General features: G+C 42.0%; 1 protein-coding gene across 1 annotated transcript in view; it reads right to left on the reverse strand.

Annotated features, from left to right (window-relative positions):
* Positions 1 to 25,522, reverse strand: part of KIAA1210 (KIAA1210 ortholog) — a 34,961-nt gene extending 9,439 nt beyond the window's left edge. Inside the window, exons 1-7 of the mRNA XM_055338094.1 lie at positions 25,462 to 25,522; positions 19,761 to 19,929; positions 16,731 to 16,857; positions 16,277 to 16,414; positions 12,590 to 12,745; positions 3,650 to 3,853; positions 917 to 1,025 (exon numbers count right to left, since the gene is read on the reverse strand). Of these exons, the coding sequence (XP_055194069.1) occupies positions 917 to 1,025; positions 3,650 to 3,853; positions 12,590 to 12,745; positions 16,277 to 16,414; positions 16,731 to 16,857; positions 19,761 to 19,929; positions 25,462 to 25,522 (964 nt within the window). The remainder of the gene's footprint in view (positions 1 to 916; positions 1,026 to 3,649; positions 3,854 to 12,589; positions 12,746 to 16,276; positions 16,415 to 16,730; positions 16,858 to 19,760; positions 19,930 to 25,461) is intronic.
* Positions 25,523 to 26,131: the final 609 nt, after the last annotated feature.

Consider the following 26,131-nt stretch of genomic DNA (forward strand, 5'->3'; position numbering starts at 1 on the left):
AGAAGTAGTCATTCAGAAGAAAGTGAGTGACCTGGTCACTATTAGCCTCTGCAGTTGGAAATTATTTTTTAAGATCTTTTTTTTTAAGATTTTATTTATTTATTCATGACAGACACATACACACACACACACACACAGAGAGAGAGAGAGAGAGAGAGAGAGAGAGAGAGGCAGAGACACAGGCAGGTGTGTGAGCAGGCTCCATGCAGGGAGCCTGATGTGGGACTCGATCCCAAATCTCCAGGATCATGCCCTGGGCCGAAGGCAGATGCTAAACCGCCGAGCCACCTGGAAATTTTTAAATCAAAGTGAAATCTCAGTTTTATGAATTGATTACAAGGTCAGCTCATCAACAGCAAATCAGTAGTCAGATCCACCTTTACCTATGAGACACATTGCAAGTCAATTCCCCATCATCCAGTGATTATATGGAAAACCAAAGTAACTGCCCCCACAAACACAGAATTGGTCCTAGCCTCTGTGTGTAAAAGGGACAACTATTAAAAATAAGTAAGAGAAAAATATTTAAAAGAAAGAAAATTTAATTTTCATTTCATTTTCTTCTCTCTGTGTGTGTGTTCAAGACAGTTTTGTGGTTTTGTTAGTTTTCATGGATTAGACAAGCTTATATATAAACAAGCAAGCGCAAAATACCTGTCTGGTTGGAAATTCACTTAGATAGGATAGAGATCCAGGTAGAATCTTTTACCTTAATCCCATGCAAGTGGTAATGGTATTAGTCAGGCAGTATAGATGGAGAAACCTGGGCCACTTTGATATGCATCTTAAATTGAAAGCTCTCTGAGGACCAGGGGCAGACAGCAGCCTGGGTAAATCTCATATAGCTCCTGTCAAAAAGCACTGTGCAATTAAATTCATAATACACATTTCTGAATGAGTGTGAGGCTGTGCCAACCTGGATTGTCTTTTTTCGGCTTCTTTCGGTCAGCTTCTTTTGGTTTGGTTGTACTCTTCTCTTCTTCAGAAACCAGTAGAAGCATTGACTCCTCTTGCTTTGGTTTTGCCTGAAAGAGGGAAAGAAAGAGCTTCAGACTTAAGTGCTTCCCACTCATCCCTCCATGGTTGCCAAAGAAAATAACATTAGGAAAAAAGTTCTTGATATCCAAATAGCTCTGCTGGGAGCATAACAATAACCATAGGAATTATTTCCAATGGCATTAATTCCCTGGTGATCATTTCACCTACTAGATGTGATCATTTTACCTATTGGAAGTGATTCACCTAGATTGGAAGTTTCTGGTCTCTAAGTGATATGCTGCAGAGAACCCTCTGTGACACCCCGGAAACTGCTGAACCACACTACAAGGCCATCAATCCAAAAGTGGGGTTGTTGGGCCTGACGGCAATCATATTCTTAGCAACATTGGAATTCCCAAATTTTTTTCAGCAGATTTGGGAGCCAAACTCAAATCCCATTTGGCTTCTTTTCAGGGAATTTAATGAAAGCATGAATTAAGCCTTTCCAGCTCAAAAGAAGAAAGAGAATCAGGGTTTTGCTGGGAGAGTAGAAGGAAAATAATGAAGGGTTCAACCCTTATACTGAAAGAGTTGAAATTGATTTCATATAAACAAGGCTTGCAGATGATTACAGTGCAGCTTTGGAAATGTCAGAGTAGCACTGCACTGAACGGCTACCAGAATTTGCCTCATGTGAGCCTTTCTGCCATGCATCTAAAAGCAAATGTCCTACTCTTTACACTACTACTCAGGGTGCCTGTGCAAACATACTCAGCTCAAAGTAATTTACTTTTGCATGAATGAGGTTGAGATACGCCTGGGTTCGAATCTCGGCTCCAGTATTTACTCACTGTGTGAGCCTCGCCAGGTTGTTCTCTAAATCTCTATGCCCACATCTATGTCTAAATCTCTATGCCCACCTCTATAAATTAGGGGTGAGGGGGAACCTAAGAAACTCCAAAGCAAGGAGCAAGTGGCAGCAGCCTCTGTGTCCAACATGATCCTGGACCCTTTCATATTCATCCATGTGTCAGGGAGAGTCACATGGAAGAAGACGTCCTGACCTTCTTAGAAAGTGATGCCCAGGCCTTTTCTTAATTAGGCTATGCTGAAGGAAGAGAGTCAGAGGCCCATACATCCTTTCCCTGAGCCAACATTCCCCATCTCCCAGGTTTGTGGTGAGACGTCCAGGTGATAATGCATATATAGTGTTTAGTGCATAGTAATTGGTCACCTTCTGCTTGACAGCCAACCAAGGAGATACTCTCAGGGCCACCAGAGGGCCCCCCAGACCTGCTGTCCCTGACTGTTCTTTCTTTTAAAAAATTTTTTTTATTTATTTTTAGAGAGAGAGCATACAAGTTGGGGGAGGGACTGAGGGAGAGGGAGAAAATCCCAAACAGACTTCCTGCTGAACTGGGAGCCTGACACGGGGCTCAATCCCATGACCCCAAGATCTGACTTGAGCTGAAATCAAGAGTCAGATGCTTAATGAACTAAGCCACCTAATTTCTAAAGTTAAATTGAGGTGTCTAAGCTTGATGCACTGTGGGGTGAAAAGAGTACGGGGCTGGAGGTCAACACTGGGCTCTGGCCCTAGCTCTACTACCATCTGGGTGTGTGACCTTAGGCAACTATTTGTACTTTAATGTCCTCCCCTGTAAAATGCTTATAACTATAAAATCTTTTAGTGTCTTCCAGTTCTAATTTACCACCCTTTACTTATAGCCCAGAGTCACTGAAGAATTGAGTGTTTGACCAAAGTGAATCTTCCAGCTAACTGACACATCTTTTTAAACACCAACTCTTTTAGCAAATTAAAATTTACAACACCAATATCTTTTACCTTTTAGTAAAAATCTTTTCCAAAGGCACTATTTCCTTATCTTCTTAAACAGATATCAAACACAGATAAACTTTTCTTGATGACTTGGATAAATAAGGAACATGATCGATTACACTGGACTATGATATGGTGTGGCCCTGAGAGATTTAGATTTACTGAGGTGGGCATGGTTCTTGATCCCTCTACTAAATGGCCCCAGATTATTTCTGCCATCTTTCTCTGCTATCAACTGTCACTTCTCCTTGTTGTCAGATCTCTGAGTCTCGTGGCCATGTTTTTAACATAATTGGCTTGCCTAAATGTAGTTTTGCCTGCTAGAAAATCATGTGACACAACTTTGGGACATCTATGTGACAATGAGATTTCTAGGGGCATTAATAGCTGAATTCTGAATGCTTGGAGTTGCTGGAAGCCTTGCCTCCAAATGAGTTGAATGGGGCTGCAATTTGTAACTCATGGGTCTTACCTGATTAATAATTTCCTGATCTGGGCCATGGTTGAATGTCCTCTACAAAGAGGGCTGAATGAATTCCCAGACGCTAAGCCAATAAGCAATTCCTGGGGTTTAAGCCACTGTTTCTGCTTTCTTCAGTCCATTTTATGTAAATACCACATGGATAGTACATCCTACCCACTAGATACAAGTTTGCTCACCTCTGGCGGGGTGAGGGGGTGTCAAACTTGGGATAGTGCCCTTGACTTTACCATCCTTACTTAGGGCATGGATCCCCTAAACCATACCACTCCCCAAGAAGCAGTTTGTGAAGGTTGGAACTCCTCTTTTACTATATGGGAGTTTGTTCTTAGGCCTCTTGAAGGACTTACACTGGTTTGAGGGTTCTTCTTTTTCTTTTGTTTCCGGGGGTTTAAAGCCATCTTGTGTCGAGCAGCTGAAGAATCCAAACAGCCCTTGGTGGTGGCTGGGGTGTTGAAACTCATGGGCAGGTGAGTGCTGCCAGGAGAGGCAATCATGGCAAACGTGGTCAAAGACTGTGAGCGGATTGGTCCAGGTGAGGGCTCAAAGGAGCTCTGGAGAGAGGGGGAGAAAAGGAATGAGTCATCTCCCTATGCTGCCACTGGTCTCAAAAGCTGGAAACTTGTCTGGCTGAAGAATTCCTAAAGAAAAAAATCCTTCTGGTCAATAGACTCCTTAGAGGCAAGGTGCATACTTCTGCTGGGTCCCTTGTAGGTGAAAACAAGAAAAGGGAAATGAATTCAGGTTGCGCCCCTGCTTAGAGAGGATTCAGGAGCTCCCCTTTGCCCTCAGGACAGGAACTCAACCATTTAATGGATTTCACAATGTCAAAGGATTTGTGTTTTCCCTTGTCCTATACCCCTTTAATTAACAGGAGGGGCTGATTGGGGTGAGAAGCACAGTCTGTGTCAGGAAAACCAATCAGGGCTGTGGGGTTTCTCCATAGGAGGGCTGGGTAGAGGGGAGAAAATCAGGTTCAAAGAGGGCTTGTCTGTAAGCTGCATTTGCAGAAACAGCACACTACCTTTATTTACATTTACTGTTCAAGGGCGCCAGGCTGATGGGAGGACCTGAGTACCCCCACCCCCAATGAGGTGAGGATGGAGGCTGTCCTTGTCACCTTGTGGCTGGCTTCTACCTCTCTGAACTATCTGGTCCCTGGGGCTCCCAGCTGAGTTCCTCCTAGGAGCCTCAAACTACTCTCCTCTAGGCTTCTTGACATAGCATTTTCTACACCTCAAAAACACACCCCAGAGCACCTCCCACTCCTGAGAAGCTGCCAATATTTGGGTCAGGAGAGCCCCTTGGAAGGCCAGGTGATAAGCCATCGCTCTCCTGCACACCAATGGAAAGTGATACAATTGAGCAGGTGGACATAATCTTCATTTCTGTTTACTCACTAGCTCTTTCCAAACTAGCTTTACATAGCACTAGGGTCCCCTTTGGTATTTGCAGCTCTCACATCTCTTCATATTCCACCCACCCCCCATTACTTTATGTTGGTTCAGTGATAACCTTAGCTACTATCTTGGTTCCAAATATGGTTCTTTTATAGCCAGTGATTCCAATGCCTGGGGTGTAACACAGTGCTAATGGGTCAGGCCAATGATAGATCCAGGTCACCGTTCTGTTTTTTATTCTAGGAAAAGGGGAAGGAATGGAATGCTAGTTATCTTTTGTGGGGTCAGTCACACAGAATTAAGAGTGGTTCCGGAAGCCTTTTCTAACTTGTTCATGCAACTCTCATCCATGAATTTATAGAACACCTCTTCTGGGTACTATATATTTGCTTGTGTGATCTGGTGGAGTTGTTAATTTAACATTCAGTGTACAGAGTAAGGTCTCTTGTTTTGTTGTTCGGAAATGTGTTCATACTTCAGGGCAATCTTATAGTTCCGGTATTTGGGGACTACATGATAAGGTCCATACTCCCACTAACCTCACATGATCTATCTCCCTGTTACCTCTGTGACTATGCCTCCCATCACTTTCTGTTCCAGACATACTGCTGGTTTGCTGAACTTCAAACGTTCCATGTGTGCTCCTCCCTAAGGGCATGCTCTTCCTTCTGCTGGGCATGCTCTTCCCCCATGTACATATGGCTGCCTCTCTCACTTCCTTCTAGTCCCAATACAAAAGCCACCTTCTCGGTGACATCCTCCCTGGCTAACCTATTTAAAATTGTATCCCTCCACCCTGACACTTCATCATCCCCTTCCTTTTTTTTTTTTTTTAGATTTATTTACTTATTTATTCAGAGAGAGCGAAAAAGAGGCAGAGACACAGGCAGAGAGAGAAGCAGGCTCCATGCAGAGAGCCCGACGTGGGACTCGATCCTGGGTCTCCAAGATCACACCCCAGGCTGCAGGCGGTGCTAAACCGCTGCGCCACCGGGGCTGCTCCATCATCCCCTTCCTACGTTGTTTTTCTTTTCTCCTTGGCACTTTTATCACTAACATACTGTATATTTTGCTTATGTATCTTATTTATTGTCCACATCTCCACTACACATATAAACTCCATGAAGAAGAGTTTTCATTTGTTTTTATTCACGACAGTATCCCTAACCCCTAGTACCGTGCTTGGTACATAGTAGTTGCTCAATAAACGTTTGCTGAACTGGCAAATTGATTATGCTAAATGTTTCCGCCAGATGTTTCCTTTCTGAGAAATTGCTTGGAAAAAGCCCCTCTGTTCTCTGTATCATTTTAGTTACTCTTTCTGAGACCTCACTAGCTCCACCTGAAGGTAAATGGAAAAAGTCAAGGAGGTCTATGGATCCAGAAGCCCTAAAGGAACACCATGTAACTGGCTTTTCATGAAAACTAACTTATGATGCCTAGACAGTAAGTAAATGCACATTTAAATTTTTTTCAATTTCTTTGGCATCCTAAACCTTATGGTGTAAGCACTATAGACAAAAGCACTGTTTAGTGAGACTCTATAGCATAACAACGAAATCAGGCTCAGCAAAATTCTGGCAACTTGTAGACTGAGTGTGTGCAGGTGAGAGCTTAGCCGTTCCCAGCAATAGCTTAAACCAAGAGTCCATCAAACTTAAAAATAGCCACTAGTCTCGCCATGCCTGATTGGCTCTCATTAAGAAATCTTTAGGTATTAGACCTAAACACAGACCCATAGCTATCTTCGAAACTGGGCTAAAAATAAGAGAGCAGAGCCATCAAGCATTATCCTCACCTGACTATGGCACTCAAGTTCAAGCATGTGATTCAAAATAGCCCTAAGGGAATCTCCGTTGTTGAGTTTAGAGTATGTCATCTGGCTATAGAGTATGTGTATATTTTACAACTTCCCTTAAACTCATAAGTTAATTAAATAAACAGTTAATAAAATCAATGATTCAAATAGACCCTCTGGAACTCCGGGCAGTGAAAATATGGTTTAGGATCTCCCAACTCCCAGCATCAGAGTCACCTGTAGTGAATACTGAAAAAAATACATTTCAAAAGATATAGCAAGACCTGATGAATAAGACTATCATAGGAGGGGCCTTATAATAGGCTTAACAAGCTCTCCAAGTGAGTTTTCCGAGTTGTGAATCACTCCTAACTCTGGTGTGACAAAAGGCTCTCATTTTCAAACAGAAGCACAGCAAAATCAGGGGCGTCTGAGTGGTTCAGTGGTTGAGCATCTGCCTTTGGCTCAAGTCATGATCCCAGGGTCCTGGGACCGAGTCCTGCATTGGGCTCCCCACAGGGAGCCTGCTTCACCCTCTATGCTTCTGCCTCTCTCTGTGTGTCTCTCATGAATCAATAAATAAAATCTTTTAAAAAAAAGAAACTAGAAATCAATAACAGAGGGAAAGCTGGGAAATTCGCAAATAGGTGGAAATTAAACAACAGAGCCTTAAGCAACCAATAAATCAAAGAAGAAACCAAAAGGAAAGTTACAAAATACTTTGTCGTGAATAAAACCTAAACCACAACACGAAACAATTTATGTGATACAGTAACAGCAGTCCCTGGAAATTCACAGATATACATGCCTATGTTAACAAAGAAGAAAGATCACAAATTAATAACCTAACTCCCCACCGTGAGGAACTAGAAGAAGAGAAGACTAAACCCAAAGCTAGCAAAAGGAAGGAAATGGTAAAGATTAAGGTGGAGATAACAAAAAAGAGAATAGAGAAACCATAGAGGAAATCAATGAAACAAAAAATGGGTTCTTTGAAAAGTAAAACAAAATGGACAAATCTTTAGTGAGATTTACTAAGGCAAAAGGAAGGAAGATACAAATTACTAAAATCAGAAGTGAAAGAGGACAATCACTACTGACCTTAAAAAAAAAAAAAACAAAAAGAACGATAAGACAATACTATACATAAATGTATGTCAACAAATTAGATGACCTAGATGAAAGGGATACATTCCTAGACATACCCAAATTACCAAAATTGACCCAAGAAGAAAAAGAAAATCTGAATTGACTTGTAACAAGTAGAGATTGAATCAGTAATCAAAATTTCCCAACGACAACAAAGACCAGGACCAGATGGCCTCACCGATGAATTCTAACACACTTTTAAGGAATAATTAATACCAATCCTTACATATTTCAAAGACAAAGAAGAGGGAACACTTCCTTACTCTGCAAGGCCAGCATTGTCATGATTCCAAAGCCAGATAAAGGTATCATGAGAAAAGAACACTAGAGACCAATATCCCTCATAAAAACACATGCAAAAGTGCTAGCAAACCAAATCCAACAGCATATTAAGGCTATTGTATAGCATGACCAGTTGGGATTTACCCCAGGATTGCAAGGAGGTTTGCATATGAAAATCATCCGATGTAATACACTGTATTAATAAAATGAAGAAAAGGTAGCATGATCACCCCAATTGATGCAGAAAAGCACATGACAAAATCCAAGACCAATACCCTTTCATGCTAAAAACACCTAACAAAATATGGGTGGAAAGTATATATTAAAAAATCTATAGCTAACATCATAATCAATGGTGAAGGACTTAAATCCTTCCCCCTAAGATCAGGAATAAGACAAGGATGTTCACTCTTGCCACTTTTATTCAACATTCTACTGGACGTTCTAGGCAATTAAGCAAGGAAAAGAAACAAAAACATGCAAATTGGAAAGGAAGAGGTGAAACCAAATCTATTTACAAATGACTTGATCTTATATATAGGAAATTATATACTAATAGGAAATTATATACTATATTATATATATTATAGATAGATAGATAGATAGATAGATAGATAGATAGATAGATGTAGTCAATATAATTATAATGAATAGTCAGGTGAGGGGTTTCAAAGAGAAATGCAAACTTTAAAAAAGCAACCAAACAGAAATTCCTAAAATTGAAAATTACAGTGTTTGGGGAAAAAAATTCCCAGATAGATTTTACGTTCTTCATAAAAGCAGAAGAAAATACCAAGTGAATTTATACAGAGAAGTCAATAAAAAAGGTATAATATGAAAAAAAGAAATTAAAAAATTAACAAAAAATAAAATTCTAAAGAATCTCCATAAATCTACGAGAACTAATAAATGAATTAATCAAAATTAAAAATACAGGATCGACACACAGAAATTAGTTGAAGTTCTATACATTGGGCATGAATAACCTAAAAAGGTAATTAATAAAACACTTCTATTCACAATGGCATCAAAAAGAAATAAAAAGTTAGAAATAAGCTTAACCAAAGAAATGCAAGATTTGTACACTATAAACTATAAAACATCCTGAAAGAAATTAAAGACCTAAGTAAATGGACAGACATCCCATTCATGAATTGGAAGACTTAATGTTAAGATGGTGATCAACTCCCCAAAGTGATCTAAAAATTCAAAGCAATCCCTATCACAATCCCAATGTGCTTTTTAAAAAATATTTTTAAAGATTTTATTTACTTATTTGACAGAGTGAGAGAGTACACAAGCTGAGGGACGGACAGAAAAAGGAGGGGGAGAAGAAGACTCCCTACTGAGCTCCCCACGGAGCCTGACGTGGGGCTTGATCCCAGAACCCTGAGATCAGGACCCTGAGATCAGGTGCCCTTCCCAATGTGCTTTTTAGAAGATATGGAAAAACTTATTGTAAAATTGATATGGAATTGCAAGGGACCCCAAAAAGCCTAAATGATATTAAAGGGGAAAAAAGGAACAAAATAGGAAGATTCCCACTTCCTGATTTTGAACCTTACTACAAAACTAGATGAATCAAGACAGTGTAGTACTAGCATAAGGACAGACATAGATATCAATGGAATAGAATTGAAAGTCCAGAAATAAATCCATTCATCTGTGGTTAACTGGTTTGCAACAAGCATGCCAAGAACATTAAATGGAAGAAATAAGTCTTTTCAACAAATGGTGCTGTGACAACTGGATAGCCACATGCAAAAAATGAAGTTAGATCCTATCTCATACCATATATAGAAAAGAACTTGAAATGGATCAAAGACCTAAATATAAGAGCTAAAACTCTTAGAAGAAAACACAGGGGTAAATCTTCATGATCTAGGATGGGCAGTGGTTTCTTTGACATGACAGCAAAAGTACAAGTACTAAAAGAAAAAAATATCAATAAACTGGACTTCATCAAAATTAAATTAAAAAATTTTTAATGTTACTCTTTTGAGAGAGTTAAAAAAGACAACTCACAGAATGGGGGAAGTGTTTGCAAATCATATACCTGAAAAGGGTCTAGTATCCACAATATATAAAGAACTCTTAACAAGAGAAAAACCAAACACAATTTAAAAATGGGCAAAGGACTTGAATAGACATTTCTCCAAAGGAGATCTATAAATGGTCAATAAACACATTAAAAGATGCTTAACTAACATCATTAGCCACTAGGGAAATGCAAATCAAAACCACAATGAGATACCACTTCACAGCCACGAGAATAATTATTTTTTTTAAATAGGAAAATAACAAGTGTTGGCCAGCATTTGAAGATATCAGAAGACTTATACATCAGCAGGAGGGAATGTAAAGTGGTGTAGCTGCTGGGGAAAACAGTTTGGTGGTTCCTCAAAGAGTTAAATGTAGAATTACCATACGATCCAACAGTTCCACTCCTAGGTAAGCACACAAAAGATTTGAAAACAAGGGCAGCCCAGCTGGCTCAGCGGTTTAGCACCTGCTTTTGTCCCAGGGTGTGATCCTGGAGTCCTGGGATCAAGTCCCACATTGGGCTCCCTGCATGGAGCCTGCTTCTCCCTCTGCCTGTGTCTCTGCCTCTCTCTCTGTCTTTCAAGAATAAATGAATAAAATCTTAGGAGAAAAAAAGATTTGAAAACAAGCGTTCCAACAAAAACTTGTATTTGATTGTTCATAGCAGTACTATTCACAATAGTCGATAGGTAGATAGGACCCAAATGTCTATCAGTGGATGAATAGCTAAACATGGTAGATCCATACAGTGGAGTGTAACTCAGCCACAAAAAGGACTGAAATACTACAACATGGATGAACCTCAGAAACATTGTACTCAGTGAAAGAAGCCATTTGCAAAAGGCCATATACTGTATGATTACATATATATAAAGTGTCCAGAATAGGCAAATCCAGAGACAGAAAGCAGATTGGTGTGGTTGCCAGGGGCTGAGAGGAGGGAGGAATGATGAGTGACTGCCTAATAAGTATGGGGCTTCTGTTTGGGGGAACCAAACCTATTCGGGAACTAGACAGCGGGGATGGTTGCATAGCATTGTGAAAGTACTTAATGCCACTGAATTGTATACTTTAACATGATAAATTTTGTTATGTATATTTTATCACAGTAGAAATGTTATGTAATTCAGTCTTCCTACCAATTCAGACTAATTTGTCTGATTTAGCATATTCTGCAGAAAATACATACAGTCTAGATCCATAAATCAGTGAGCATCCTTATCCACCTAACACCTGCCTGTGCTTTAACTTTGTTCCTAACTTGACCGCTTTTTTTGTTGTTGTTGACACATCTAACTGAAGTCTGCTTCCTTCCATAGGATCTTCTAACATCAAAACAGTTTTGTGCTGACTGGCATATTATCATCATTATCAATTACCTTTCTGTTTACTTTTTAAGTCCCCAAGGTTAATTATTCTAAACTCCATTTCACTTTAAAAGTCCTTTTAATAATAGTGAAGGGAAATATAAGGGAAGGGAGAAGAAATGTGTGGGAGATATCAGAAAGGGACACAGAACATAAAGACTCCTAACTCTGGGAAATGAACTAGGGGTGGTGGAAGGGGAGGAGGGCGGGGGGTGGGGGTGAATGGGTGACAGGCACGGAGGGGGACACTTGACGGGATGAGCACTGGGTGTTATTCTGTATGTTGGTAAATTGAACACCAATAAAAATTAATTTATAAAAAAATAAAAAATAAAAAAATAAAAGTCCTTTTAAGAGCAGCCCCTGTGGTGCAGCGGTTTGGCGCCGCCTGCAGCCTGGGGTGTGATCCTGGAGACCTGGGATTGAGTCCCACATCAGGCTCCCGGCATGGAGCCTGCTTCTCCCTCTGTCTGTGTCTCTGCCTCTCTCTGTGTGTGTGTGTGTCTATGAATAAATAAATAAAATCTTTAAAAAAAATAAATATCTCCTAATTATTTAAAAAAAGTCCTTTTAAGTTTGGGTTGCCTGGGTGGCTCAGGTGGTTGAGCATCTGAGTCTTGGTTTCAGCTCAGGTCATGATCTCAGGGTTGTGGGATCGAGCCCAAGGTTGGGTCAGCACAAAGTTGGCTTGTCCCTCTTCCTCCCCTTCTGCCCCTCTGCACTCTCTCCCAAATACATGCATACGTACATACATACATACATATATACATACATAAAATCTCTAAAATTCCTTTCAAGTTCAATAACAACCAATTAAATTAACCACACATTAGTTTGAGAATGGAGGTACTGATACAGGCACAATCTACTAATTTTCCAATTGTATTGGATATTATTGGTTGACAAACCTACCTGTATAAAATGCACATACATGCCCTCTCATGTGTCAAATGATTTTTCATATAGGTGTGTATCTACTAAACAATGCTACATGCCCTAACCTTTGAGATTTTGGCATTCACAAACATAGAGGCTTTACTTCCATTGCTGACAAACAAAAGTGCTGATTATTCGGTTTGTAGAATTGGACAGAAAATGTAAACCACCATGCAAATCAAAAGTCAAAAATGGCTGTGGCTTCCCCAGATGCCCCCCCTAGTGTTAAGCCACAGTAGAAGGAGTGCAAGAGATTATGCCTCTGACCTGTACTCCCCAACAAAACCTACCAATTAGGGTGGGGCTAACACTCACCTTCTTCAATGTCAAGATATTGTGTGGTAAAGCTTTCCTCCGTGAGCTCTTAGGTGACTCTTCATCAACAGAGCTTATTTCAAAGTCATTAGAATTTGTGTCAGATTGGATTAGAGGTGGGCTGATGCTGGGTTGGCATGGGCACCGTGTTGGGATCTGTCAAGGAGAGTATAAGGAAAAATTTAAAACTTGTGTGCTTTCCTCCAAATTATTGGTGTTTTCTTGTTGCTTAATGGATGGAGAGACTAAGAACCCAAAGTGAGAAAACAAGCCAAGAAAAGAATCTCCTACCTATATGTCTTCACTTCTTGTACCTATGCAAACCAGACCAATAGCCTTGGGTCATGCCCTGGATTGCTGCACACTTTTGCCAATCCCCAAACAGAAACAGAAATTTTGAATTGCTTAATTGATCAAAATCAGAATTCTGGTGTTATCTCTCAACTAATGCTTACTATAAATCTTATTTCGGTCTGATCTTTGTTTTGGTTTTGGCCCTGTCTTTGGAAGTCTGGTTCTTGTGGAGGTTAAGTTTTAGGGTTAAGATCTAGGCTTTGCATCCAAACTATAACCCTTGCTCCTGTCATTCCAGGAATTGTCTGGATCATATCTTGACTCTATTGGTTGTTTATCTTAATCCTGTCAAGATTGGTCTTCTGTAATTATTAGGAAAATCTACAGAACTAGCCCTGATTAGAACTGCTTTACTAGTTTTCCTAAGGGTATAAAAATTGATCATTTGGATTCTCCTTGGGTTTCAGCAGACTAATTTAGTTCATTCCAACTTGAACTTCATAGTACACTTGAATCTGAGGCACTGGTCTCTGCCATGGTCATTTCGATGTGGATCAGAATCTCTGATTTTATCTTTAACAAATGCCAGCTAAGCATCTACAGTGTGCCACAGCCCACTGTAAGCATTGGGCCTATAGCAATGACCCAAACAAAATCTTTGCTGTCATGGAACTGACATGCTTTCTTCTGTCATAGTCTCTGCTCCTGTTCAGGACAGATGGTCCTCAAATTCTCAAAGCCAAAGGAGCCCCAGTGAGGATTTTTCCAAGGTTCTGCCCCTGGAGCACTCCTGGCTAGAATCTAAGGTGCCCTCTTATTACTACAAGGCCCGCTGGGGGCTCTTGAGAAGAAGTCTCAAAGATTCACCAACCCCAAGTCCAATTCTAATAACAATAATGACAATCATGACAACTAACTTTTACTGAGGGCTTTACTCTGCCTTAATCTGTATTCTTTCCTTCCTCTCACTAGCTTTGGGGTTAGTTTGCTCTCCTCTTTTAAGTTCCTTCAGGTGAAGAGGTAGGCAGTTACATTATTGATTTGATCTTTCTCCCTGTCAGGCAGGGAGCACTCTCGGTAGATGTATTTCATTTGAAATTTACAACAGTTCTTTGAAGCATCTGATCTTGTGATCCTCATCTTCCAGGTGGGGAAAACTGGGTCTGAATGAGGACGTGACTGGCCCTAATTCTCATGGTGGCAGAACAAGCATTTGAAAGGTCTGCTTGCCTTTATGGTCCATGTTCTTAACTATTGTGCACTCCTAGCTCCTAACTATAAGGGCTCGGAAGGGGTGTCCCATGCTCAAGTTCAGGAAGTTTAAGGGCAATAACCAGAAGAGATGATGTGCCTCCTTCCTTAAGAAGGGCCTCAGAGAGGGGCACCTGGGTGGCTCAGTGGTTGAGCATCTGCCTTTGGCTCAGGTCATGATCCTGTGATCCTGGGATCAAGTCCCACATCAGGTTCTCTGTGAGAAGCCTGCTTCTCCCTCTGCCTATGTCTCCGCCTCTTTCTGTGTGTCTCATGAATAAGTAAATAAAATCTTAAAAAGAGGGGGCCTCAGAGGGAGACCCAGGTCTGTGACTATGCAGCCTCAGTTCCTAAATTACTGAATTCAGTTTGATTCCACACGAAGATGCTAACAATCTGCTAGTAAGTCTTCTCATCTATTTTCCTCAAATAAAAGGAACACGAAATGTCTTGGAGAATAATCAAGGCACGCACATTCCTAACACTTCAGATAAGACGTCAGGTGAAAATCTGTCAAGGGATAAAACGCTGGTTCAGTCTCAGTATTTCTGACAGAACTGTACACTGGGAGTTCGTCTCCCACAATCTCCCAGTTGCTCTGAATGTCACAGAATCCATTATGACTCCTGCCCCTTCAAGGGACCCAGCCATTGGTCAATTCCATACTTTCTCAGCTTCTATGCAGCATGGGGTATCAGGACCCTCAACTTAATGCTCTCAATGACCCTGTCATGGAGGGTTGTCACCTTGGCACCAAAAGGAAGCTTCCCATGCAAAGATGGATCTGGTGGTTGATGGCTCAGGTTCTGTTAACACCATACCCTGTCTTCAGCTCTGTTTCTCAGAAGAGGGACTGAGGGAACAGGCCAAAGATGTGAGGAGTGAGCCCAAACCAATCGTTTGAGAAAAATTGCCTTGGGACTATTGTTTGGCTTTTCCTAACCCCTTCATTATGAGAGGAAATGCCCCTAGAATCTTTACCTTGAATTTTCACACCTCCCCATCTACCCCCAACAAATCACCTTTTTAGAGAAACAGCATGTCTCTGCTATGAGAGTCTCTCTGTCTGTTGCTGGGACTAAGAGAAGAAGGAGAGAGGGAGGCATCCAGGAAGCAAAATTCCCCTTTCTGAATGTGAGAAACAACTGTGTAGCACTCAGTCATGCACATCTGGATTTGTGCCCCTGAGTGGTGAGGGAGTGCAGCCGTGGAGACAAGTAAAAGCTCGTGTTGAGGTTCAAGACTGAGGACAGGAAAGTTTGCAGAAGTGACCTTTGCTGCTGTGGTGCAAGAGGGCAACAGTCTGCTGACCCAGGGTCTGCTATACAACCATAAGATGGGCACCATTGGCGACCATCTTGGTGTTTGCTTCTCTACCTTCCACGGTTAATGTAGCCAGCAGAGCTGCCACATACAGTACAGAAACCAGAACGGGAGATATAGAGTCTTGAGGAGACATGTCAGAAATAAGCCCCAGTCACCTTTTGCCAAATGCGAAAGTAGAAAACGGGCTCCTCCTGGTATGGCCTTCTCAGTCACACAAGGATATTTGGGTATCATCCTACCCCCAAGTTGAGAGAAGGATAAAGGTAGCTGCTGAGGGTTATGTCCCTGGCAATATTTCCAGCTCCCCCTGGAACATCTCTAGATCAGAGCCCCAGAAGAGTCTAACTGAGCAATGGTTAGGATTATCAGGAGGTAAGAGGCTGTTCTATGCATAGGCTACATCTGATGAAGACTAAAGGTATATCCTTCTCCCTGTTGAGGCATGTACAAAGAAACTGAATATCTTAAAGCCTGGGGTACTAGAAAGATTGGGATACTAGAAAGACCATGGGTTTTGAGGTCAACGCATCTGGGTCAGATTACCACTTACTACCTGGGTGAGATTGAGCAAATTCTTTAACCTCTCTGAGTCTTTATCCTCACAAACAACCATTTGAGGTAGATATTAATATTAATATTAATTAATATAATTAATATTATACAGTGGGTGTAATATTAATATACACTGGAAAGGAAGGCTCAGAGAGGTTAAGCAATCAGCCCAAGATCACACAGCCAGCAAGTAGCATGAGAATTCAAGCATAGGTCTATCTGTTTGACTCAGCTGCCAAACTTTGCACAATTCCACTCTATTACCTCAGGGACCTTGGAGCCTCCAACCCAGATTCCACTTTTGGGCACATATTGGGGCATAGCCCCAAACATAAGTCCAGAAACAGCTCCATGCACATTACTAGTTCCAGTTCTAGGCAGAGTTCGGGAAACCTGAGATCGCTGTTGAAGAAAGAAAAAACACGGCAGTTGGAATGCCTGCACATTGACAGTGGAATGTCACCATCTTAATACTTAAAGCATTCTTGAGGTGCGTCAAGAAAAGTGAATATGGTTATGCCAGACAACACTGTGTGCTGGGCACTAGGTAAGCACACCATATATTTACACACTCTCCATTCTTTACAATAACTCCGTGGGGTAGAATCAGCTGAGAAACAAGGCCAAATTCCCCACTCCTTGCTTTTTTGGCAGATTAGGACTAGGGAATGGAAGAGGAGTAGTCTAATTAGGCACTGATGCTTGAGTTCACTATTACCTGTAGAGGTCTGCCTCTCTTGGGCTCTGGAGAGGGGCAGAGTTGATGGGTTGATCTTTCAGGCTCAGGTTCCAACATGAAGATGCTGTCATGGGACAGGGATTTGCTACCCATGTTGCTCTTGATCCTGAACAGGAAGGAAAAGGTCTGTAAAAGCAGCCCAAGGGCCATAGGAACTGAAGACACGTGTATATGCATAGTATGACATATCACAGTTACCTCAGAAAGAGGGCAAGGATGTGCATGTGTGGACATAGAAAGTTTTCCATAAGATATTGAGTCAAAAAATAAAGAATAGTATGGTCTCATTTAATATATACACCTACGGGCGCCTGGGTGGCTCAGTCCATTAAGCATCTGCCTTTGGTTCAGGTCATGATCCCGGGATCCTGGGATCGAGGCCTATGTCAGGGGGGTCCCCACTGAGCCACCCAGGGATTCCCTAATTCACCCATTAAAAGTCTACAATTCAATAGTGGCAACCCCGTGGAATGAGAGGGAAGACCCTGAGTCTTTCTGCTATTAAGGTAAGAGTTGTCAAAGATCTTTCACACCCAAATTTCTCTCTAGTGTTTTTGTTTTGATTTAAAATATCAAACATCTGCCCAGATCCTGGAGGCTCTCATTCACTAGATCTTTTCTTCTTTCACATGAGGGTTCCGTGATACATCTGTCTGATTTTCAAAGCCATCTTATGCACCTACTCTACCTCACCCCCACCCTCATCTTGCTAAACCCAGATGGAAATACCCTCTGATTGGGAATGAAGACAGGTTGATGACAATTAAGTGCTAAGATAAATCAGGGTAAAGTTAGAAACAAATAAAGGGCTAAAGGCACAAAAGACTCCTTTTGGAATGTGGGAAGATATTTTACCTTTTAAAAATTTCACCCAAAGACATCAGAAGAAAACTAAAAACTAATACCTCTTATGAAATGGATGTAAAAATCTTCAATAAAATACTAGTCATCAGAATCCAGCAACATAAGGAATTATACACTATTACCAGGTAGAACTTGCAAGAAATGTAAGGTTTTCTAATATATGAAAATCAATTAATGTAGTACACCATATCAGCAGAATAAAAGCAAAAACCATGTAGTTATTTCAACAGATACAGAAAAAGCATTTGTAAAGTCCAAATACGTAATAAATACACTCAACCTTGGCAGAGGACATCTGTGAGAAACTCTCAGCTGATGTCATATTTAATGATGAAAGACTGAATGTTTTCTCCCTCATCGGGAACAAGACAAGGATGTCTGCTCTTGCCACTTCTATTTAACATTGTCCTGGGGGTTGCAGCGAGAGCAATTAGGTAAGAAAATTAAATAAAAGACATCCATATTGGACAAGAAGAAGTGAAATTATATCTAATCACAGATGACACAACCTCATGTATAAAACTCCTAAGGAATCCAATAAAAACTACTGGAACCAATAAGTGAGTTCAGCAAGGTTGCAGGATAAAAGACCAATATACGACAATCAATTGTATTTCTGTATCCTTGCAATGAGCAATCCTAAAATGAAATGACAACCACTTCCAATTTTCATTTACAATAACATTAGTAAGAATAAAACACTTAGGAATACATTTAATGAAAAGTGTGTAAAAATTATACTCTGGTCACTCTAAAACCCTAATGAAATAAATTAAAGAAGGAAACCTAAGGAAATGAAAAAGCAACCTATGCTCATGGTTTGGGACACCTAATCTTGTCAAGAGGGCAATAAAGTCTGCAAACTGATCTACAGATTTCAGGTGATCACTATTGAAATTCTGGCTGCCTTTTTGTTATTCTTTTGCAGAAGTGGGCAAGATTATCTTTAAACTCATAGAGAAATGTAAGGGGTTACATACTGATAAACTTGAAAAGGAAAAACAACATTGGAAAACTCACACTTGCCAATTTCAAAACTTACTGCAAAGCCACCTTCATCAAGATAGTGAGTACTGGCATGAGGATAAACATATAGATTTGTCGCTATTTGTAGAGATGACACAGAGTAGACCCAAAATCCCCTCTCCTTGCCCCCCCCCCCCAGTTTATAGCAGGGCTAGTCTTAGCCTCACTTAGAGCTATAAGGTTGTGGTCTATACAATGGCATCATTTGTAACGTGTGAAACAAGCCCCTCTGTCCATAACCATCTCCTGCTCTCTGAGATTCCTCACGTTCAATGCACTAATTAAGGTCCTTAAGGAAACCTAGGTGTTAGCAGTCAGGGAGTAGTATAACAAGTATAACACGTTTACTAAGCGTCCCATTTCCAGCAAGCAAAGCCTTGAGGGAACAGGTAACAGCACGGGTGAGCTCTATGGGCAGCCCAAATAAGTCTGGCAAGTTGGGCCCAAGTGGAACTCCGTAGGCGGGGATCTGATGGATACAGGAACAGCTGGAGGTACTGGACGTTCAGATACGGAAGGGGGGCATCACAGATGAAAATCTGAATAGGGGTGGCTGAGAAAGAGGCTCCCCCATTCTGGCACCAGTTCCAGCATTTTCGATACCCCCTCTGTCTCCTGTGATGGAGGGAGAAATGGATTTGGGGTTCTTGGTTTGTTTGCTTGTTTCTTTGTCTTTACATTAACACAAGTGATTTAAAACTTTGGCCTCCACCAGCTAGAGGCTTCTGTCTCTGAGATTTTAATCATGCATTAAGAGATGTAGCTCCCTGCCCCCCCCCACCAACCCCGCTGGGGAAATCACAGACCTATAGTCTGAGGGCCAGGCAGGCAAACCAGGCCCAGCTTCCCAAATGAGGCAGGCTGTCTTTACTTCAAGTAAAGAGGCCTCAAAAAAAAAAAGAAAAGAAAAAGAAACAGAGGCCTCCAGCTCCTCACTAGTGGTAGGCCCCATGTGGCTGTGATGGGAAATGCTGTCCTCATCTACTGGTGGTACCCAGTGCTCTCGGGGTCAGGGGTGTGCAGCTGCCCAACCTACTGAGCTATGCACCCCAGACCACAAGCATACGTGTGAGCACAGAAAAGGCCCCCTGGCAGTGGCTGTAGCCCCCCTGAGCTTACCTGGGCTCAGTTCGCTGACCCTCTCGAACTGGCTCCAGAGAAGAGATGTTAATACTGCTGCTGGACAAGCTTGATTTTAACCTCCTCCCTCCCTGGGCATCTTCAGACTCTTTTTTCTTCTTCTTGCCAAAAAAGTTCTTGAAGGCTTTAAATTTGGATTTCTTCTTTCCTGGAAGTTAGGGAACAAAAGCAAAGCAGAGTATGACAGCGGAAGGGAGGGTGGAGAGGAAACAGGGCCTTTGTGACAGGAACAAGGACTCTGATCCCCGATACCCTGCAGGCTTGGCCCTCGCCGCCACCCACCAAGCCCACAACACCACCCATTTGGCCTGTTCCCTTCTTCACAACTCATTATGACAAAGTGTCTGAGTTTCTGGGGTGAGCAGAAGCTCAGGCTCAGCTCGTGGTCTTCGGAGGGGCCTCTCTTCATGCCCAACCCACCAGGCATCCACCTGCCTCTCCACTCCAACGCACACCTCTTTTCTGACCTAAGAAGTTCATTCATGTGCAGCAATTACTGAACCCCACAGAATCACTGGGGACTACCCCCTGACTTCCCTCTGGTGGCTGGGATCACTGCTGTCCAGTTGGAGAGCCAAGCTTCCACAGGGGGAAAAAAAACCCTGGGGACCCCAGAGTTCTAGGTGGGAGCTGGTACCACTCACCTTGGGTGCTGAAAGGACACACACCCAAGGGGTGAGTGCTGTCAGGGCAGTGCGGTGAGGGAAGCCATCCTCGAAGAGGGAACTTAGGAGCAAGGGAGAGGGCTGGGAAGAAAGGGCCACCAGGTAAAGAAGCTGCCTGTGCAAAAGTCATGACAGAATCAGATACCACAGGGTTTTGCAAGGAGTGCATGCGTGCATGCGTGCGTGTGTGTGCTATGTGCGCTGTATGTGTTCTTCAATTATTGCCGGCTGGTTTGGATTATCTACAGGGCTACTGCCCTCTGCACATGCAAATAATTGAAAGTTTGTTCTATCTACATTAACTACCAGGGCAGCAGTGAGGAATGGGACCTTGAGATGCTCCTAAGGCTCTATTTGGCTTTTGTGAATTTCCTAACAAGCACACATATCTTTACTGGGGCTCAGCAGAAGATGGGCAAGGGGAGGGGAGTCGGTGCTGCATTCCTCAAAGGGAAGGAATCAGCTCTTACTGCTTTTACATACAGTAATTCACCAGCGTAGGTGTCTCATCCAAATTCTCAACAGTCTGGTCTCTGAAAGGCCTCCTGCCAGCAAAACAGGGCTGCGCTGGCAGGGAAGGGCCCAGGCAAGGTAGTTGCCAATGAGGCTGCCACTAGAAAAGCTTAGTAGGATAATGGAAAGTACCACCCAAGAGTCAGAACACTCTGGAATCCTTGGCTTGCCTCTGCTATCAATTAGCTTTGTGACTCTGGGTAAATCACTCAACCTCTCTGGAACTCAGCAGGGAAATAAAGGGATCCCAATAATCAGCATCTTCCAAAGTGTGTTCAGAGGGTGGTCATAGGTCTATTGCATGGATCTGCAGGCCAGTCATTCTGAGAAATGCTGAGTTAGACAAAGTTTAGGACTCTGCTTTCCAAAAAGACTTTTCTGGAACTTCAACATGCCTATATGTATGGTGAAGCCCTAAGATACTGGGCACAATACTGTCTCCCAAATGCATGCAAGCAGAATGTCTGGCAAAACACACTTTGGGAAATGCTACAGTAGGGTTCTTCTAGCTCTGAAATCCTATGGCCTGTTTGTATACTGATTCCTAAAAAGCCTACCTATTAGAAAGGTTTCTAACGTTCAAGGCCTGCCTTCAGTCCAGTGTCCCACCAACCTCAATAATCAATCCTTTTCTCTCTACACACCTGAAACTTGACTGTTGGCCCTTCAAGTTTTACATCTGAATGCTCTCTAGTCTGTCCATCCATCCATCCATTCATCCATCCAACAAATGTTTAAGACCAAGCACTTACTATGTTTTGGGTATCAATGAGAAAGGAATAAGATACAGTTCTGTGTCTTAGCTACCGACCCCTACATCAAGGCTGTAGCCAGGCCCTCTTTAGCATTCTCATTAGCAACCAGCACAGTGAAAGGCATGCGATAGCACCCCAGAAACCACTGAGCCCATTGAGGAGTGCAGAATACCAACACAACTGTCAATTCCCTTAAATTGAGGTCACTGAGCAGTCATCACTAAGCATCGTATAAACACTGGCCCTTGTCAGGATTGATATAAATTGTAAAAAAATGTAAGTAAAGAATTTAGCATAGGATCTGGTGTGGTGCAAGTGCTAATAAATGTGAGCTAGTACTAGGGAATCAATAATTATTTCTTTAAAAAAATTTTTTTACATAAGCTCTATACCCAGCGTGGGGCTTGAACTCACAACCCTGAGATCAAGAGTTGCATGCTCTACTGACTGGGTCAGCCAGGTATCCCAATAATTACTTGTTTATTATGCCAGATTCAATTCTATCTGTAGAATCGATCACTTCTATCTATAGATAAGGGGAAGCAGCCCCACATCTACCATTCAATAGTAAATTGCATGCATGTGCAATATGCATGATTAGAAGCAGAAGCCGGCATGGGGTGGGACAATGCAAGACCAGAGGACTGTTTGCTTGATAATCACCACTTAACTCATTGCAGTTGGGATGGCTTGGGCAATTTCTCATCTACTAGGATGTATCTAAATAGGGTCACAGTTGGGACCAACTTACCAGTCCTACCTACCAGTAGAAAGAATAAAACATGAAGATACAGCAGGAAACTGAGTTTCCTGCTGTAATTTTTTTTTCAGGAAAAAAATTCAACTAATTTCTATAATAATAAATCATTTAGAATGATGCTTGGGATGCTCGAAAATGCGCATTCCTCTACTATACTAATTACTGAAATAAGTTCTTTGCTGGAAAAAGATTTACCAACTGGACCCCTGGGGAGAAATGCCCTTCTCTGTGGTATCTGCCTATTTCTCTGGTGTAAAAGGCCCCCCATTTTCACCCACAAGGAGTAAGAGTTACAGATTCTCAACGGGTGGTCTCCTCCTGGCCTTCTGAAAGAGGAACAACTTTATGCTCAGTGTGTTTAGAAACACAGTGATTGTTGCCCCTCTTTGCTTCAAAATCCCAGACTAGAAGGGAGGAGGGCAAACCTGCTTCTCATAAACTGGCAAAGGCAGAGAGGTGAGAATCAGCAGCTGGTAGCTGCACTTGTGACACAATCTAGAAACACTTAATAATTGAATAAAACACTTTTAGGGATGCCTGGGTGGCTCAGTGGTTGAGCATCTGCCTTCGGCTCAGGGCGTGATCCTGGGATCTGGGATCGAGTCCCACATTGGGCACCTTGTAGGGAGCCTGCTTCTCCCTCTGCCTGTGTCTCTGCCTCTCTCTGTGTGTCTCTCATGAATAAATAAATAAAATCTTAAAAAAAACACTTTAAAACTCTCCAGGCTGTAAAACTGAACGTAGCAAATGTAATCATTGTACAGGCAGACAAAAATTATTATGCACTGACACTCTTTCACGTCCCTAAGTTAGCAAAATGATTAGTGACTTCAGAACTGTAACAGGTGCTAAAATTTACTTATGTGTGTATTTCAATCCCACCCTGACTCCTGCGAATTTCCATTTTGCTGGGCAAAAACCACAACATATTTTCCTACAAGCATCAAAAATACCTTCAGTAATATGATTCTCTTTCAACCATGGGCACTAGAAAGAAAACAATGTTTCCATTCGGTCCTGTGGGGGAGCTCTGAGGATGGGGGTGCGAGCACTTTGTTGGCGGAGCTGGGGGTACGCCGAGAGCCAGTGACCACCACACTCGGCAGGTTGGTGGCTCACTGACCTAGGACGGTGACTTGGAAGCTGGACACTGCCTTATCGAATAACCCATTACCACACATCCAATCTCAGCTGCAAGGGTCCAAGTCTTTGGCGTCTTTTGGCTTGGGAGACCCCTCCAGCACCAACCACATCGGACCCCATGTGAGGAGACCAGCCCTAGGAAATAGATACAAATCCAGGAACTGTCCACACACTATGTCTTTTGAAACCATAATGAAATCTGGGACGGCTGCCATATATTCAAGCGTATGAATTAATCTCTCAAGCTTTCTTTTGTAAAGGGGTGCCTGGCAGCTAAGACCCCTGCACAGGCTGGTTTTCAAAGCTGCTGAAGTGCCAAAGGGTAGATAGACCTAGGTAGCAGGTGAGTGTTGAAACATCTGTATCCAGCAATGTTCATGTAGGGTTGCCTCTACACAGGGTAACTCGTGCCCTGTCAGGTACAGCAGTGGTGGTCAGTGAGCTGCCAGCTGTCTGAACTTCTCCTACAATAAAGCCATTGATTGCACTATGGATTCCAAAACAGGCAGTAGCTTTCTACATCCTCATCCAACGAGGGCTGTGTGTCACATTCCAGAAAATAGCTCCCAGAAGGCAGGTTTTTACCCCCCAGAGAAGAAAACACCATTAACTCCAATGAAGAAATCATTGCTTCTGGGTTATATATGTGCTTATCCACCAAGCATACAGGCAGCCCACCTGGGTTGACCTTAATGGGCTTTAAAAGTGCATCACATAATGGTACCTTGTTCCCTCATATCACTGCTTGGGAAGAAAACATTTCTACCTTAGCCTTTCTTTCCATCGACCTCTGAACAGCCATGTTATTCTCTGGCTAGCAATGACTAGTTCTCAAAACACACCCAAATGTCTGGTCTTTTAAAAAACAAAACCTTGGGAACAGAGAAAAGGCATTTCCTTACCTCCACTCTTTATCAAGATGCACCGCATTGCCACCTTCTTTTGTAGGCATCTGTCTAGCTCATATCCAAAAAGATAGGTCAGTTGGTAATTGGGGCTGTCTTGGTGTAGAGGCCTATCATTCATTTATTTATTCGTTCATTGATTAAATATTTGGGGGTACCGAAGGACTCTCTCTGAGACCCAATTAATCAATGGTGACGCAGACATGAAGACCCAAGCCCTGCCCTCAAGGATCTATGCATCAGGTTCGGCATCTCCTGCCCCACATCATCAGTGAAATCAGGCCTCTAGGAAACCATAGGAAGGTTCCATTCTGTTCTCCAGACCACATCCTCCACATCACACACTACATCCACAAAAATTGAAGAACAAGCCAGTGAACTGTTACATTTCATTCTGTCTTTAATCAATGTCTTATTTTATGTCCAATGGTTCCTTTGGCAGGGGTGTGGTGTCAGTGAAGCTTATCATTGTCTAGTGACTTTTACCTCCCTCATGGTTGCGTATCCCTCATAGGTGGTTCCTCAAATGAAGGAATGGACACACATCTGAGTAAGTTTTACAGAAGAATTTTTGTTAATTGAGTCCTACTTAGCCAAAGCCAGTGGGGGCATCTTTTGTTTGTATTCTCCCTTTATTCCTCAAATTACAAATTTAGCTGTTGGTTAAATCTGGATCACTAGCTACAGTACGACCTCAGTTGAATCTCTCAGACATGGTCTACTCTCATTTTTTTTTCTGGATTAAGCAGAAATACTTCTCTTACCTTAGTATGCAGAACCTGGTAACCATCTCAAAAGAACATTGCAAGGCCTCAGGTAAACCTCTTCTGATATCAGAGTTGGACCCAAAAAGTTTGCTTGTGACTTGATTTTTTCTTAGGAGTTAAATATAGTAAACAAATCTAGTTCTAGTTTACAAGATATTACTGGGCTACTTACCATCCTCGCTGGCCTCCAGAACCTCCAGACTTCCAGAAACTTCACTTAGTGATTCAGCCATACTAGTATCACTAAAAGATTGAGTGAAAAAGCAAAAGATCATTATTTGATATCCAGGGCACAACACACTAGTTTTACCCTACCCCTTATTCTTCCATTAGATTCTTAAACCATTCAAGGAAAACCATACAAAGAGAATTGCCATTAGGGAAAATTACCCTTCCTTAAAACATCATAATTTCATGTATATGAAATGTCTAGAACAGGCAAATACATAGACACAGCAAGTGTCTTGCTTGGGGTTGGGGAAATGGGTTTGTTTGTGAATAATACATCTAGGAAATACTACTTGCAACAAATATAGATATAAGGACCAACCTTCTTAATTTGTCAAGAGCATGTATAAATCAACAAGAGACAAATGACTCCGTGTAAAAGAGGATAAAGGATACAATTGGCAGTGAATGGAAAAAGAAATACCAATAGTTAATAACCACATGAAGAAAGACCCTGTCCCACTCCTAATGAAGGAAATGTAAATCAAAAGATCAGGTTAATATTTCCACCTATCAGATTGTCAAAAAAGTTTGACATTCTAATTCTAATGATGTTCCATTGCCGACAAGGATAAGAAACATAAACACTCCCATACACTATGGAGTGTAAACTG

The sequence above is a fragment of the Nyctereutes procyonoides genome, unplaced genomic scaffold, assembly GCF_905146905.1.
Source record: "Nyctereutes procyonoides isolate TBG_1078 unplaced genomic scaffold, NYPRO_anot_genome, whole genome shotgun sequence".
Classification (NCBI taxonomy): Eukaryota; Metazoa; Chordata; class Mammalia; order Carnivora; family Canidae; genus Nyctereutes; species Nyctereutes procyonoides.